This window comes from Elephantulus edwardii, unplaced genomic scaffold (assembly GCF_000299155.1).
Source record: "Elephantulus edwardii isolate Elephantulus edwardi_28Jun2011 unplaced genomic scaffold, EleEdw1.0 scaffold00207, whole genome shotgun sequence".
Taxonomy (NCBI): Eukaryota; Metazoa; Chordata; class Mammalia; order Macroscelidea; family Macroscelididae; genus Elephantulus; species Elephantulus edwardii.
In genome coordinates, this window is record NW_006399957.1 from 3,729,520 (window position 1) to 3,743,890 (window position 14,371).

Consider the following 14,371-nt stretch of genomic DNA (forward strand, 5'->3'; position numbering starts at 1 on the left):
AAACTATTATCTGCTATTATCCGCCATTATTTCATAGGATTTATCCCTCTCTAAATAACTACCAAACAGCAATTAAGATACTTACGTACACATATACTCAGAAATCTCTCAAATATGCCAAAATCCCATCTTTCACAGCAAAAACAATGAAGAACAGCTGTTAGAACTGTTTCTGTAACATCTCACAGAATTCAGTTTCTTTGGAAGTTTAGGGTCATAGGTTCATGGGACAACTCAGTGACTTGGTCTAACATAATTTATAGTGTTTCAGTTCCACCTCATGCTTTATTATGTAGTATCTGGGATTTTAAAACTTTTTAAGTGGTAATCTAAGGTACAATTGTTCTCCCTACAAGTACTCTTCTCCTGCATGCTTTACTGCCTCCGAAAACCTGCTAGAGGGTCAGCTGTGAATCAGTTCTGACTCGATGTCGCACAAAAACAACAACAATACATCAACATAGGCAAGGCAGTTATTAAGAAAATGAGATGTGTGTTTAAAACATCCTTCTTTACCACAATAGAGTACCTGAATGGTGCCTGGCTACCAGTAGTGAACATTTTGATCAAAACTATGGGAGAATTTTTTTTATTTATTAATTTTAATGAAAGTTTACAGAGACTTAGGGTTTCCAGTCTTTCATTGTTTTTCCTCCTGCACACCCCCACCCCCGCAATTCACTCTTCTACTTCAAAAGAAGAAGAAAAAAACCACCACAAAACTCTTTCATTGTTATGCAATCCCTCCCCCCAAGTCCACTCCACTACGCAGCCTTCACTCTGGACTTCTGTTATGACAAGAATACACATTCATATATCCCTTTTAAACAGTTCTCTCCCTCATCTGTTTCAATGCAGTATACATCATTCCTCCACTCCTTTTCTGTCTTCCCTCAACCCTGATGTCAGTCCCATTTTAAAATAGTGGCCCTATGCAAAGGGGAAGGAATGGAAAGCATAATTTCAAATCCCAATGGAATCCAGACTTTCTAGATCCATTGAGGCTGTATAAATCCCTCAAGTTGTTACCCTGAGATAATCTTTAAACTTTAAACTAACCACATCCCCTGAAGTCTTCCTTAAACCAAATAATGGTGTTGTTTAATTACTAATGAATGTCTGCCAAGAGCATTGTTCTCTGTTAAGAACAATCTATATCAGATCCAATTAAAAACAGTGACTTGAAAGGTAGCATCTTGGCAGGGTACAGAGTTTATTAAGGGAGGAGGTACAACCTAGAAAGGAGGTGAGAAAGGTGAAGGCCATAAGCAATGTCACTCAATGGTATACTAAGAAATTGTTTCTTTGATATGTTTTGCATATATTCTCAGTAATTTAAAAATATCTTATTGAAAGGAAAGCAATTTAATTATTAAAGTCAAGGCTCAAGCAACAAAAAGAATGTAACGTTGGGTTTACTTTACCTTTTTTTTTTTTTTTTGCACATGATCACTTGGCTAAGCAAAGCCACGGGGCAAGGAAATGACTGGCCTTTTGTCCAGCTTCTTCAAAAGCATGACCTCCACCTTAGAGCAACACTGGCTGGACCTTCCCAGAGATGTCGATCTATCTCCCTGGACTGGGGAAGGACTCCTGAGAAACAGATGTCCTTCTCAATCAACAGAAGACTCCACTCTCTGAGACTTAAAACTAGAGAAAGAAGGACATGTTCATGCAAACATCAATTAAGAAAGTGAAACTTGTGAATAATGATCTTCAGGTTATGGGCATCATTCCTATTGTACAGGTTATTTAGTCCCTGTTTGTTTAGATACGTAACATATCAGCATAAAGAAAACAAAAGGGCTCACCACTGAATAAATAACATCATGGTACTTGAATAATGAAATTGTCAATAATTTCTTTTTACTTGAATTTACTATCAATGCCTATGGAAATAATTGTTAAGTGCCACTGAGTCGCAGACGACTCATAGTGACCCTATGAACGAAAAACCTGAATGCTTGAATAACTTTCATTGTTTCTCCAAGTTCATAGAGTTTCCAGAAACAAGCTCTTTCGGAAGTGGATGCCACTCCTGCTTCCAAGCTTGTTTTTATCAGGGAGCTCCACCAAACACTGTCCACCATGGGTAACCATAATCACATTTAATACATCAGTGTCACAGTGTTTAGCACCACAGCAAACATGAGTTACCTTTGTACAGCAAATGGACAGACCAGTGCTATACCTCTTAGAAGAATGTTTGACCAAAACCAATTAAAACCAGGCCTGAGGGCCGCAGATTAAAATCACCCACCTTTGGCTTGGTAGCATCACTTTCTATCCACTAGGCCAAAAAGCTCTCTCGTTGTTGTTATTGTTGTTAAGTGCCATCAAGTTGTAGATGACTTATAGCAATCCTATGAATGAAAGACCTGAACACTTGTATAATTGTCATCGTTTTACGGAAGTAGTTAGGCAAGAAATAAAATTACACATTATATCAGGCAAACCTGCTGTAAAAGATCTCTTGAAGGTGTGAAAAAGGTAAGTCACTTTGGGCATTGAGGTGTACCTGACACAAGCCATGGTACTTTTCAATCACCTCATCTGCATGTGAGAGATGGACAATGAATAAAGAAATAAAGACAAATTGATGCGTTTTCGTTATGATATTGGTAAAGAATATTGAATATTCCATGGACTGGCAGAAGAACAAATCAATGTCTTGAAATAAGAGCCAGAATGCTGCTTACAAGCGAGGAAGGCAAGCTTTCATTTAACGTACTATGGACATGCCATTCTGAGGGAGTCAGTCGTTGGTGAATGATATGATGCTTGGACAAGGTGAGTGTCCATGAAAAGGAAGCCCCGCAGTGAGACAGACAGACAGCGTGGCTCCAGCAGCACCCAGCACAGCAACACCACCACGGTGACTCAGGGTGAGCAGGGTTTATTCTGCAGGACACAGGACCACTGGGCATCAGAACTCCATCTAACACCATCTAACAACAGAAACATGTTTTTATTCTGTTAATTGAGTTCTTGGATTACTAGGTACAAGCAACCCCCAGGTTACAAATGTCTGAATTATATACAACTTTTAGCTATGTACCAAGCCCTGTAAAGCTTATCATAGTAAAAGCTGAGGCTTACGGTGTTTCAGAATAAAAAACGGACTCTACTTTTTGATGTGCATAAAACATTAGAGCAGGCATTGGCTTAAAACCCTGCAGGTCCCAAGGGCCACAGGCCTGAGGGCTAAAGTTATTAATTTTCAAATGAATACTACTTTAATGACACAGCAATCTTTTGTCTATTTGCTGAACTGAACAACTTGGTGGTGTTGTGACGATGCACACGGTTCCATAGTCTTGTCAAATACCATAATGGTTACCCATTATGTACAGTGTTTCGATGAGCTTCCAGATTGATTTATGCTGGGAAGCAGGAGTGGTATCCAATTCCTAAACTGGATGCATCTGGAAACTCTACAGACGCTCTAAGCTCTATAAATGCACAAAAATGATGGTAGTTATAGAACAGAGTTCTGTACAGAAATTATGTTCTAGAACAGAGTTTAGATCTTTTGTGCAAAACATACTCTCAGTCGTATTCTACTTGATGACAATTAACCACTGCTAGTGAAACTAGTGCTGTTCTATTTGGAGGAACACTTCCACTTTGCACATCACTCTTTGTCAATGTGCTGTATGAAATAACCTAGGTTGTGGTGATGCTGAACCTTGTGCCACTTGGGGTCTCAAATACCAGAATGGCTTCCCAATGTGGACAGTGTTTGGTGGAGCTCCCAGATGTAAATCAGGTTTGGAAGAAGGAGTGGCATCCACCTTCCTAAACCACATGCCTCTGGAAACTCTATGAACTTGGTGAAATGACGAGTTACGGAAAGGCATTAGGTCTTTTGTTCATAGAGTCGCTGTAAGTCGTACTCGACTCGATGGCAACCAACAACAACAATTATGACACCATCATTAAGGTGAGCATAATTTCAATATTGTGAAGTTAAAGCTATTTTAGCACATCTGGAGGTGCTTCTGTACTTTCTTACTCCTAAAAAAGTGCAACGATTGTATGTACTCTGTAGTAAGAGGGACATTTGACTAACTCACATTGGATACCAACTGTACCAAACTGTTCAGACTTATAATTTCTATTTTAAGACAAATTAAGGAAAACTTACTGTACTTGTATTCAGTTGAGATTACCACAAACACACAATGAACACAATTTCAACTTATTTTTTGGATACCACACAATTTGACACCTTTGAGGTTGGGCGTAGCAGCACTGGAAGTGCCCAGAATAGTGTCTGTGAGCTGACAGGTTAACAGCTACTCCACTTTGTCTCCAGCTCTACTTGCTATAGAGAAACCACTGGCCTCGCCCACGGGGGGACCTCAGAAGTCCTCACCCCACGCAGTGTCCCCAGCACGGTGCGGAGAATGTGGTTCCTGGCCCAAAGGCTGACAACGCCAAATCCTGTGTGTGACTGTGAGCAGTCTCTTCACCTGGCTGCACTTCCAAGTCTCTTCTACAAGGTGAGGGTGGAAATAATGCAGCCAATCTCAGAGAGCTCTGGTGGCCTAGTGCTAAGGAACTGCACTGCAAGCCCAGAAGCACATGGTTTAAATTCACCAGCTGCTGGGAGGGACGATGGACACTCTCCTCCCGTGTGATTAGTGCCGCTGAAAACCCAGGGGAGGATCAGCTGCGGGTCAGTTCCGACTCTGCGGTACACACCACCAGCACAATACATGAGAGGGCTGGACTCACTAGGTACGTTAAGCACGTAAGAGTTGATCCTGGCACGTGGTTGGAACTCAATACATGTGACCTATACTGTGGACAGGCAGGAGGACCAATCTATCTGTGTTGGAGGAAGTGTGTCCAGAAGTGAAGGGGCGACACTCCGCTCACATCCTTTGGACCTGGCATCAGCAGCTCGACCCTAGAGAAGGGCACTGTGCGTGGCAGAGGCTCAGCAGGGAGGAAGGTCCTCAATGGCATGGAGCGACACCATGTCTGCATCAGTGAAAGATAGCAACGCTCGTAGGCCCGGGGCAGGACCAGGTGGGGTTTTCTTCTCTTTTACACAGGGCAGCTGGGAGTTTAACTCACTTGATGGCACCTACAACATCAGAATTTTCCAAATATCGTAATTTAGTATTAAGAGAATCAAGACTTCTCTATTGCCTAGGAATGAAGGTCAACGACACTACAGCAATGTGGATGTTATAGGAGGAGTTCAAATACTGCATCCATTTCCCCAATGAGCAGAAGTCAGGTGGGAGAAGTCTTCGGACTCCTTGCTAGCTGCCCCGTGGGACGGAGGCCAGCACACCTTACCTGGAGTGTGCCTTGCGTCCCCTCACATCAGCTCAGGGCTCTGAACGCTCACTCTAAGGGTGGAAATACAGGATCAGGTAACGTGGCCTGTGGGAATATAACTGTGAGAGAGCATTACCCGCAGATCCTGCATGCTGCCTCCGCCTAATTGTTATTCTTCTCTGTCACCCTTGAGCCCAAAGTACATAATCGTCCACTAATTGTCCTCAAAGGGCTAACTGGCTGAAGCTCGTCAAGGACACAGCTATTTACCAACGAAGAGAGTCGGGCAAGTTTAGAAGGCCGCCTCGGCGTCCAGCCGTCCTACAGTCAAGAACCGGGTAAATACGACTGAGCAGTCGCACTAGAGAAAGCCGTAGACTAACACAACTGCTCGGCCGGCCTGGAGTCCAGTGCCAGCCTCTCCCAGGATGTAACTGTGCATGTACTTACGTAAATAAAGATTAAAAAGGCAGAAAAAGGAGAGAAGCAAAGGCCCTCCCCTTCCCTGACCACTGTGCAGGTGAGCACTGTGGACTCCGTCCCTCGAGGTGCTCGATGCAATTGGGAGAGAAGGCACAGGACGCAAATGGCCATGGCATGGACAGGAGCAGCCCACGCTCATGCTGTCGTCTCGTCCACTCGATGCATGGAGGCGTGTGTGTGTGTGCAGAGGAGCACTGCTACTCAGGGTCTCAACGCTGTGGCCTCCAGGCTGGTCCTCCAGGCACTTCTTAGCAGGCTTCTAACCGAGCCCTTAATAGCTTGCTTGACTCACAGCCTTCTCCATGCCTTTGAATGCCTTGGGTGGCAAGATGGATTACCGATGGGCGAGTGGTAGGAAGTTCTGCTACCAACCCAAAAGCATATGGTTCGAATCCACCAGCTGCTCAGCAGAAGAGAAATGGGCCAATTCCTCCTGTGCAATTTACTGCTTTTGAAAATCTGCTGGAGCTCTGAATTGGTTCTGACTCAGTAATATAAAACAACAACAATACTCCGTAAGTTATCAGTTCAAACCCACCATCCTCTCCACCAGAGAGAAAAATACAGCAAAATGTGCATTGGTTAACACCATCAGCAACACCACAGAGGGTCTCTGGGAGTAGGAGTCAACATGGCAGGTTTTCCAAAATAAGAATCTCTTTGACTCCCTATGGTGTCACCCCTCATGAAACCAGAGCACTCAGATCGGGGTGAGCCCACCAGGAGCCCCTCAGAAGGATGGTGTCCTTCGCAAAGACCAGCCAGCCACTCAAGACCCACAGGCAAAGCAGTCAGCACGGATGGAGAACTCGAAGGTAAATAATAAGGCCAAACGGCAGAAACTGTGGAGGGCTTGTTGCATAATGTATGTCTTTACATCACGAAAACCCCTATCAAAACACAAAAGAATGCACATTTAAAAAGTACAGCAATCAGGAGCTCCTCTTGGAAGTAACCCAGAACCAGTTCCGAGACCCCCGGGTCTTCACAAAGGAGCAAGTTCTGTCCCTCCCTCCATTTGAAGACCCCAGAAGCCCAGGAAGGATGGTGACAAACATTTGTTAAGAGAGCTCGAGGGTCCTCCCGAGAAGCACGTCAGTGCAAGTGGATCCCAAACCCACAGTAACTAAGCTCTGTCTGGGTCGTGGCCATGTTCCGTCCACTTCAGAGGCTGCCCATCTTTCTCCTGTGGGACTTCTGGTGGCTTTGAACCACCAATCTTTCAGTAAGAGGCTTCTTATGTTGTGCACTACACCAGCTGGCCCCTTCCAGGTAGGTACCAACCCACCGTCACCATCACCCACTGGCGAAGCTCTGCAGCTCAGGCACCCAGTGCAGGCAACTAGCATCGCCATCATTCATTAGACACAGCGCCTATCCTCAGTGTGAAGTCAGGGGACACACACGCCACTCGAGAAGGATGCCAGGATTTCTGCTGGCCACTGTGTGTCACATCATACATGCACCAGAATGACGACATGACAATGGACGTAAACCAAGAACTGTGTGTGGGTTTATTTTACATTTGAGAAAACAGTGGATTGAACTGCGTGAACCAAAATGTACTGTACAGGTATTAATGACAGAACATCAAAAGGCAAAATTAGCAGTGCAGTGCTGAGCTGGCTTCATTCATTCATTCATTTCTGTCTCATAGTTTCTTTTTTTCTTCTTTTAAGTACATGCACCCAGAAAGATGCAGGTACCAGTAAAATTTCTCTATTTAGATCAAGCCGCAGGAACTAAATTTTATTCAAAAATTGTGGTTTTACATTATATACACAGAAATTGAATATAAAATGACAATATAAAAAGTTAAAAGAGAAACCATACAGCCAGGAGGTACAAAGAAAGTTGAATAGATTAAAATGGGACGATATGTAACAGAGAGTCTTTTTTTTTTTTGTGGGTTTTTTTTTAAGCTGATGCTGGCAATTTACAAGGAAAGAATTCCATTGCCCCCCTCCCCCACTTTTATCCTCATTTACCAATGCAGCACACGATAGAAAGGTCAGCTTGTACCAAAGCTTACATTTGTAAATAACTATAAACCGCAGTATTTTACAGGAAAAAAGAAATAGCATTTGTACACATCTTTAAATAATAGCTTGCATACTTTTTTTACGTTTTTTGTTTTCATTTTTGCCCAAAGTGGCATTTTTCAGCTTCCAGAGGGTCTCAGCATAGTGGTGACTGGGATGTTTGTGGTGACCTGGCTGGTGCTGCTTTGTTTAAACATGTGCGGCTGTGACTCCTACCCCACGGTCCTACACGGCTCTCTGTCTTCCAGACACATGTTCCCGCACAAACCAGTCCTGCATATAAAAGCTTTTTTTTTAATTATTAAATAAGTTGTGTGTCTGACACAGCTTTTGATCTGAATGAGATGCCTTTAAGCCTTTTTATTATTTTTAAAATTTTTTTTCTTTGAGTGAAAGGCACAGAAATGCAATTACAGTCCTCACAGGGTTAAATTTGACACGACTTGGTTCTATGACCTTTATTGTCATGGCAACTTTGTAATTTTAGGATGTCTTTTTATCATGGTTATTTGTGTCTCTCTTTGACGCTAAATAAATGTCTCTGCATAGTGGGTGCCACTATTTCCTACAAAAGATAGCTTAACATCGAGAACAGATGTTGAAAATAAAGGTCAGACTTTGACTCACGGAAGAAAAAGAAAAGTAACATGCAAGGATCAGACAGAGCGCGTAGAAATGGAGCTACAAAACCGGTGGAAGGAAACCAAGGTCCAGACAGGTGGTCAGCAACCAAGGACGACACTGATTTCAGAGGCTCAGGCCAGGCCCCGTGCAGGACAACAGCGTTAGTGCAAAGCCCGGGCTGGCTCCCGCCCGGCTGGGTGCTATTGTTTCTCCAGCTCTGTGACGTAGATGAGGTGGTCCTCCGGGGACTTGCCATGCGTCTTGCTAAGGTGCAGTTTGACCGCGTGCTTGCTGGCAAAGGTCCGGCTACAGAGCCTGCACTGGAATGTGGAGCCCAGGTCCTCCTCCGCCGCCCCCAGGGCACCCAGCGGCTTGCCTGCGAGCACCTTGGTGGGGTTCTGCTCCTGCACCTGACTGAGCGGCAGCTTGGACAGGTCCTTCAAGCTGAAGCCCAGGTGCGTCTCCAGGTGGCTGACGTAGGTGGGCGCGGTCCTGAACTGAGAGGCACAATCGTTGCAAAAGAACACGGGGTGCCCCGTGTCGAGGTTCTTGAGGAACTTGGTCCCTCCTGTCCTGCGCAGCTGGTATTTGACATTGGCCAGCCAGTGACTGATGGTGGTCATGGACAGGCCTGTGAATTTGGAGATGTGCACCCGCTCCTGGGGACCAAGGTCGGACATGATGTACTTGCCCTCGGGCGTCTCCCGGAGACTGGACGCAAACTGGGCCTGCAGGATGAGCAGGTGCTGGGGGTTCCAATTGGACTGACGTCCCTTGCGCTTGTGCACGGGGGACAGCTCGTCCAGGGCCTCCTCAAAGCTGCTGCCGTCGGCGTCCGACTTCTCAGACACGGTGGAGGGCGTGGACGACTTGGGCGTCAGGCGGCCCGTGAGGTTCTTCACCATATCCGAGATGTCCATGAGCGCGCTCTCCCGCAGCGGTGACGCCACGGCCTCAGCCACCCCGGCCACCAGGGGCTTGCTCTTGGACTTGGTCAGGTCGATGGGCTGGTCACTGCTCTCGTAGTAGTAGCGGTCGATGGCATCGGCCTGCTTGCCGGGGGCACCGGGCTGGGCAGGCCTGTCTAGCACGCTGTTGCTGATCTTGTACAGCATGGCTAGTGGGTCCAGCGAGGGGCTGGCGGGCTTGGACACCTTGCCCAGGTGGGCGTTCATGATGGACTGCAGCGCACTCAGCGGGTTGATGAAGGGTGGCTCGGGCGAGTGCTCGGTGATGATGCCCAGGGCACTGCAGCCGTTGGCCACTTTGGCTTTCAGGGGCTCGGTGCCGTTCGGGGGGTGTACGTCACCGGGGGCCCCCTTCCTGGCCTTCCCTGCTTCCGTGTCTGGGCGCTTTCTGGGGGTTGGCTTGCTGCCCACGTCCTCAGCTCTGGGGAGATCTTTGTTCTCTTTCGCCACCGGGGACAAGGGCTTGTCTGGGGAGCCCTTCTCCTTCTCGGGGGCTGGCCGCTCCTCCTTGACGCACGCCCTGCCCGTCACCTTCTCCACTAGCTCCTCCATGGCCGACACGTTGCTGCGGTGTGGCGGGGGCGTGAGGCTGCCCGGCGAGGGCAGGAGTGCACTGTGCTCAGCCAGCGCCTTGGCCGGGCCATAGGCCGCTGGCACCTGCACGCTCGGCGGCGGCTTGGTGGCGCCCGGCAGCTGGTAGGCCGCGTGGATGCTAGGGTAGCCACCCCACGAGGGCGCGCCGTTCTGGGCCTTGCTGATGGCCGTGCTCACCGTGTTCTCCAGCGACTTGAGGATGTCCACGCCGCCCCGGGGGCTGTCGTCCAGGTCCTCCTCGCGCAGGTACTGGTACAGCGCGGTGGGCTCCAGCTTGGCGGCACTGTCCTCGCTCTCCTCCTTGATCTTCTTGTCCGCCTCACTGGCCACCGCGGGCGCCGTCTTGTCCCCGTCCTTGTCTGGCTCTTTCTTGTCCTCAGCCGTGGAGGAGCCGGCCGGCGAGTCGGGTTGCTTCTTGACGCCAGCAGGCGGCCGGGTGTGCGTGGTGGGGGGCAGTGGGATGGACTGGATCTTGTCCTCCACCACCGGGTCCAGCACCAGCTGCTTGCCCTTCTTGGAGGCGGACGTGGTGACCTTCAGGAAGTGGCCAGTGACCATCATGTGGGCCGTGAGCTGCTGCAGGGTGTCGTGGGAGCTCCCACACTCCATGCACTTCAGGATCTGCGCCTTGCGGGCCTCGAACTGCCAGGTGTAGCTCGCCCCATTCTGGTAGCCGTAGCGGTTGTTGGGGGTCACGTAGGGGTTGGCCGCCTTCTGGTCCTTCCCGGCCTCGGCCAGCGGGCCATCGGCGGCCGCCGTGGGCTCAGGCGAGCAGGGCGAGGTGAGCTCCTGCAGGGCGCGCTTCTTGGTGGAGGGCACGAGCTTGGTGATGGCGGGCACCGGCTCCTTGAGAGGCACTTTCTGGTAATGCTTGGTTTTGATCATGTGGACACTGAGGTCCTGCAGGGACTCGAAGGAGTGGCCGCAGTACATGCACTTGAGCACCTTCTGGGCATCCTCCTTGCCCTCCATCTCCATCAGCGACCGCTTCCTGGGCTTGGACCAGCGCTTGGCCTTCTCGGCGTCCTTGTCGCGGTTGTCGTCGCGGTAGTGGCCCGTCTCGTTCATGTGCACCGTCAGCTCCACCAGCGTGTCATAGGCGGCGCTGCAGTCCCTGCAGCGGAACTTGCTGGCGCCAGTGAACACGGAGCCGTACAACTTGTTGTTCTGCCGGTACAGTTGCACGGTGCTGAAGAGGCTGGGCTCGGGCAGCAGCCCGAATGACGACGTCTGCTGCAGCGTCTTGGCCAGCGCCGCCTGGTGCCAGTCGTAGCCGGAGCCGCCATGGCCGGTGCCCGTGCTGGCGCTGGTGCTGGTGCTCGTGGTGGCCGAGTGCGCGCCAGTGCTGGCGGCCGGTGGGGTGGCGGCCGGCGGGGCGCTGTCCTTCTGGCTGGCATCGCTGGTGCTGGTGGGCAGGCTGGGCTTCTTCAGGTCCAGGGCCAGGCTGGACCAGCAGGACTCAGAGAAGAGGTTGGCGTAGACGGCTTTGATCTGCGCCAGGCTGTCCTGGGGGTAGGAGACGGACTCGGGGCCCGGAGCATCCTCCTTCTCCTCGCGGGAGGAGGGCAGTTTGAAGTGGGGGGCCTGGTCACTGCCCTCGCTGAACGGCGACCCATAGCCCGCGTCCTGGTTGGTGGCCGTGCTGACCGGGGAGTTCTGGAAGCTCTGGGACTCCTTGACGTCGCCGTCCTCATTGCATGCGAACTCGCTCTCCTGCACGTCCAGGGGCTGGCCGTCCTCCTCCGGGGCTCCCTCATCGATCTCAGCCGCCTTCAGCTCCTCCTCGGGGACATAAGCTGGGAGAGACAAGGCAAGGCTGTCAGGTAAGGCGGACGGCCCTGAGGACACAGTCCCCAGCCCTCAGGAGACCCTCAACACGTGCTCAGCCCAGCGCCCCAACTGCCGGCTGGCCCACCATCCACCCACAGCAGACACGCCCCCTCCGGCACCCCACCTAACCAAGCCCACTGCCGACAAGTCAGTTCCCACTCACTGCGAGCCCCACATGGTCTCCATGGGGCAGCAGGAGGGTTTAAACCACTGACCTTCCCCTGAGCATCTGCGCGCTCCACCTCTGCATTACTCAGACCCTGTCCCCTCCTGAGCGGGCACATCCTCACCAAAGAAGCACAAGTGAATGGCCAGCGTGCAGTCCCCTCCTGAAGATGGCCCCCAGGCCACCAGAGCTGGGCATGGAGGGGTGGGGCCAGAGAGCTGCCCACAAGACTCCTCCTCGTGTCCCCCCGCCTGGCAGCACAGGCCCCTCCCACTGTCTGCAGCTAGCATCAGTCCCATCCATGCGTGGGGACCCCACTGTCAGTTCTCAGGAGGAAGGAGCGCATGGACTGTGCATTCCAGGAAGAACAGCACCCCTCGCTGGCCAGCAATGGGCTATCTGTCCTCTCTGAGGGGGTGCTGGTCAGCTCTGTACCCTAGCACTGCAGCCTCAGGCTAAACGGGGAGTCTGCTGGGCAGCCAGTCAGGTCTGCTGGTCCCAGGACACACACAGTTCTCTGTTCAGGGTCAGAAGATGGCAGGGTGGGCGGGGCGGTACCTGAGAGACCCCCAGGGGTCCACCGACTCCCCCATGCACTCCACGCTGCCTTCAAGGGGCCCGAGCTCCTCCCTTTCTGGCTCTGTGATGGGTAAGAACAGCTACCACAGGAGTCCCCAGGGCGGAACCCCTAAACCTGCTGAACCTCAGAGCTTCACTTAAGCACTCTCAAAGGAACAGCACCGTGAGCTGGAGCCCCATCCGCAGTGTGGGAAGAAGTTTCCAGAAAGTCCCAAGGAGAGGCTCTGCAATGACCTGGGAGGGTGTCTCATTAACTCTAAGTAGCCATTAGCACGTTATCACAGCCAGATCCTACGGGGCAGTGGCAAGGACACAGTATTTAAGGAGGGCTGACAGGAGGGGACGCAGGTCTCAGATGCCCGGGAGGGGACCTGAGGCAGCAGGAAGGACAAAAGGACGCTCACACCTGCGAGGGAAGGTGGTGGGAGTTCAGCGGCTCACACGACACACGTGCACCCACAGTCTATGCACACACGCGTGCACACATTCACATTTATCCAACCTGGTGCACTCACACGTGCATACACACAGAGCATGCACACATGTGTACACACTCACAGACACCCAAACTGGGGGGGGTATGCGCACACACAATTACACACAGAGAGTAGGCACACGTGTACATATACTCAGACATTTATCCAATCTGAGTGCACACACAGAGAGACGTGTACACACAGAGACCATGTACACATGCAGATATTCACAGGCATGACTCCACGTACGTGTGAGCACATATGCACAAAAGGACACACATGTACACACCATCATGTACCAAATCTACACACATGTACACACACTCGCAGATGTACTCAATTCTGTGCAAACTCTGTAGCTCACACTGTCCAGAGTCCTGGGACTGCTGTGGTACCCAGTGTACCCCAGTTCTACATCCTGGGTAGTGCGAAGCTCACATGACCTTGAGTGTACCCCAGGTCCGTGTCCCTGAATCTTGGGGTCCTATGGAGCTCACCCCACCCCAGCAGAGCCCTTCAGCACCGAGGATGAGTGGTCTGCCATCAGAGAAGCACATTACGAGAGGTGGCTGGCCCATCTGTGGACCAGTTCATCCTCTGGTGGCCATTCACAGGAAAGCGGGGGTGGGAGCCTGCCAGGGAGGGCCTGCTGGGGTGGGAGCCTGCCAGGGAGGGCCTGCTGGGGTGGGAGCCTGCCAGGGAGGGCCTGCTGGGGTGGGAGCCTGACAGGGAGGGCCTGCTGGGGTGGGAGCCTGCCAGGGAGGGCCTGCTGGGGTGGGAGCCTGCCAGGGAGGGCCTGCTGGGGTGGGAGCCTGCCAGGGAGGGCCTGGTGGGTCCCTGAGTCTCTGGCCAGTTCCGGCCTGAAGTCCTCTGAAGGCTTCCCCTGAGGCTCAAGCCAGACCCATCCTCTGCCCATGAAGACAGCACGAATGAATCTCAACCCAAAAGAACAAACCCAGGGCTGCCCTGGCACCTCGGAGGCCTGCTGAGCACTGGCTCATCCTGGCCCTGCTTACCGGGGAGGCCACCTGGACATCCTGCTCCATGACCCCAGACCACGAGTTCCTGATCTGCCTCGTTCCACCTGGCCAGAAGTGCCCCAGGTGAGGTGTTCATGACAAGCTACCGTGCATCACCTCACGAGTTCTACAACCTCAGCTGGAGAAATGACATCTGTCTCCAGAGGGACCTGCCCAGAGTGTCCTCCGCTTGCCCTGCAGGGACGTCCTGGCCCATGTTCACCCGGGCTGGGGCATCCACTGCCTTTGGGGGTGGGGAGGAGGAAGGAGCAGCTAGGTCCTGCCCGTGGGGAGC

General features: G+C 51.3%; 1 protein-coding gene across 1 annotated transcript; it reads right to left on the reverse strand.

Moving 5' to 3' along the window:
* Window positions 1–8,644: 8,644 nt before the first annotated feature.
* Window positions 8,645–14,103, reverse strand: TSHZ1 (teashirt zinc finger homeobox 1). Its single transcript, XM_006897248.1, has 3 exons — window positions 14,074–14,103; window positions 12,561–12,661; window positions 8,645–11,822 (listed from the first exon to the last, which is right to left on the reverse strand). Exons 1-3 carry the CDS (start codon window positions 14,101–14,103, stop codon window positions 8,645–8,647), a joined length of 3,309 nt encoding a protein of 1,102 aa, XP_006897310.1.
* Window positions 14,104–14,371: the final 268 nt, after the last annotated feature.

Coding starts and splice junctions, on each gene's coding strand:
- TSHZ1 (XM_006897248.1), bottom strand. CDS start 14,103: ATGGAGCAGGATGTCCAGGTGGCCTCCCCG. Junction 12,662..14,073: donor ATGTCCAGGTGGCCTCCCCG/GTAAGCAGGGCC, acceptor CTCCTGTGGTAG/CTGTTCTTACCCATCACAGA. Junction 11,823..12,560: donor GACCCCTGGGGGTCTCTCAG/GTACCGCCCCGC, acceptor CTTACCTGACAG/CCTTGCCTTGTCTCTCCCAG.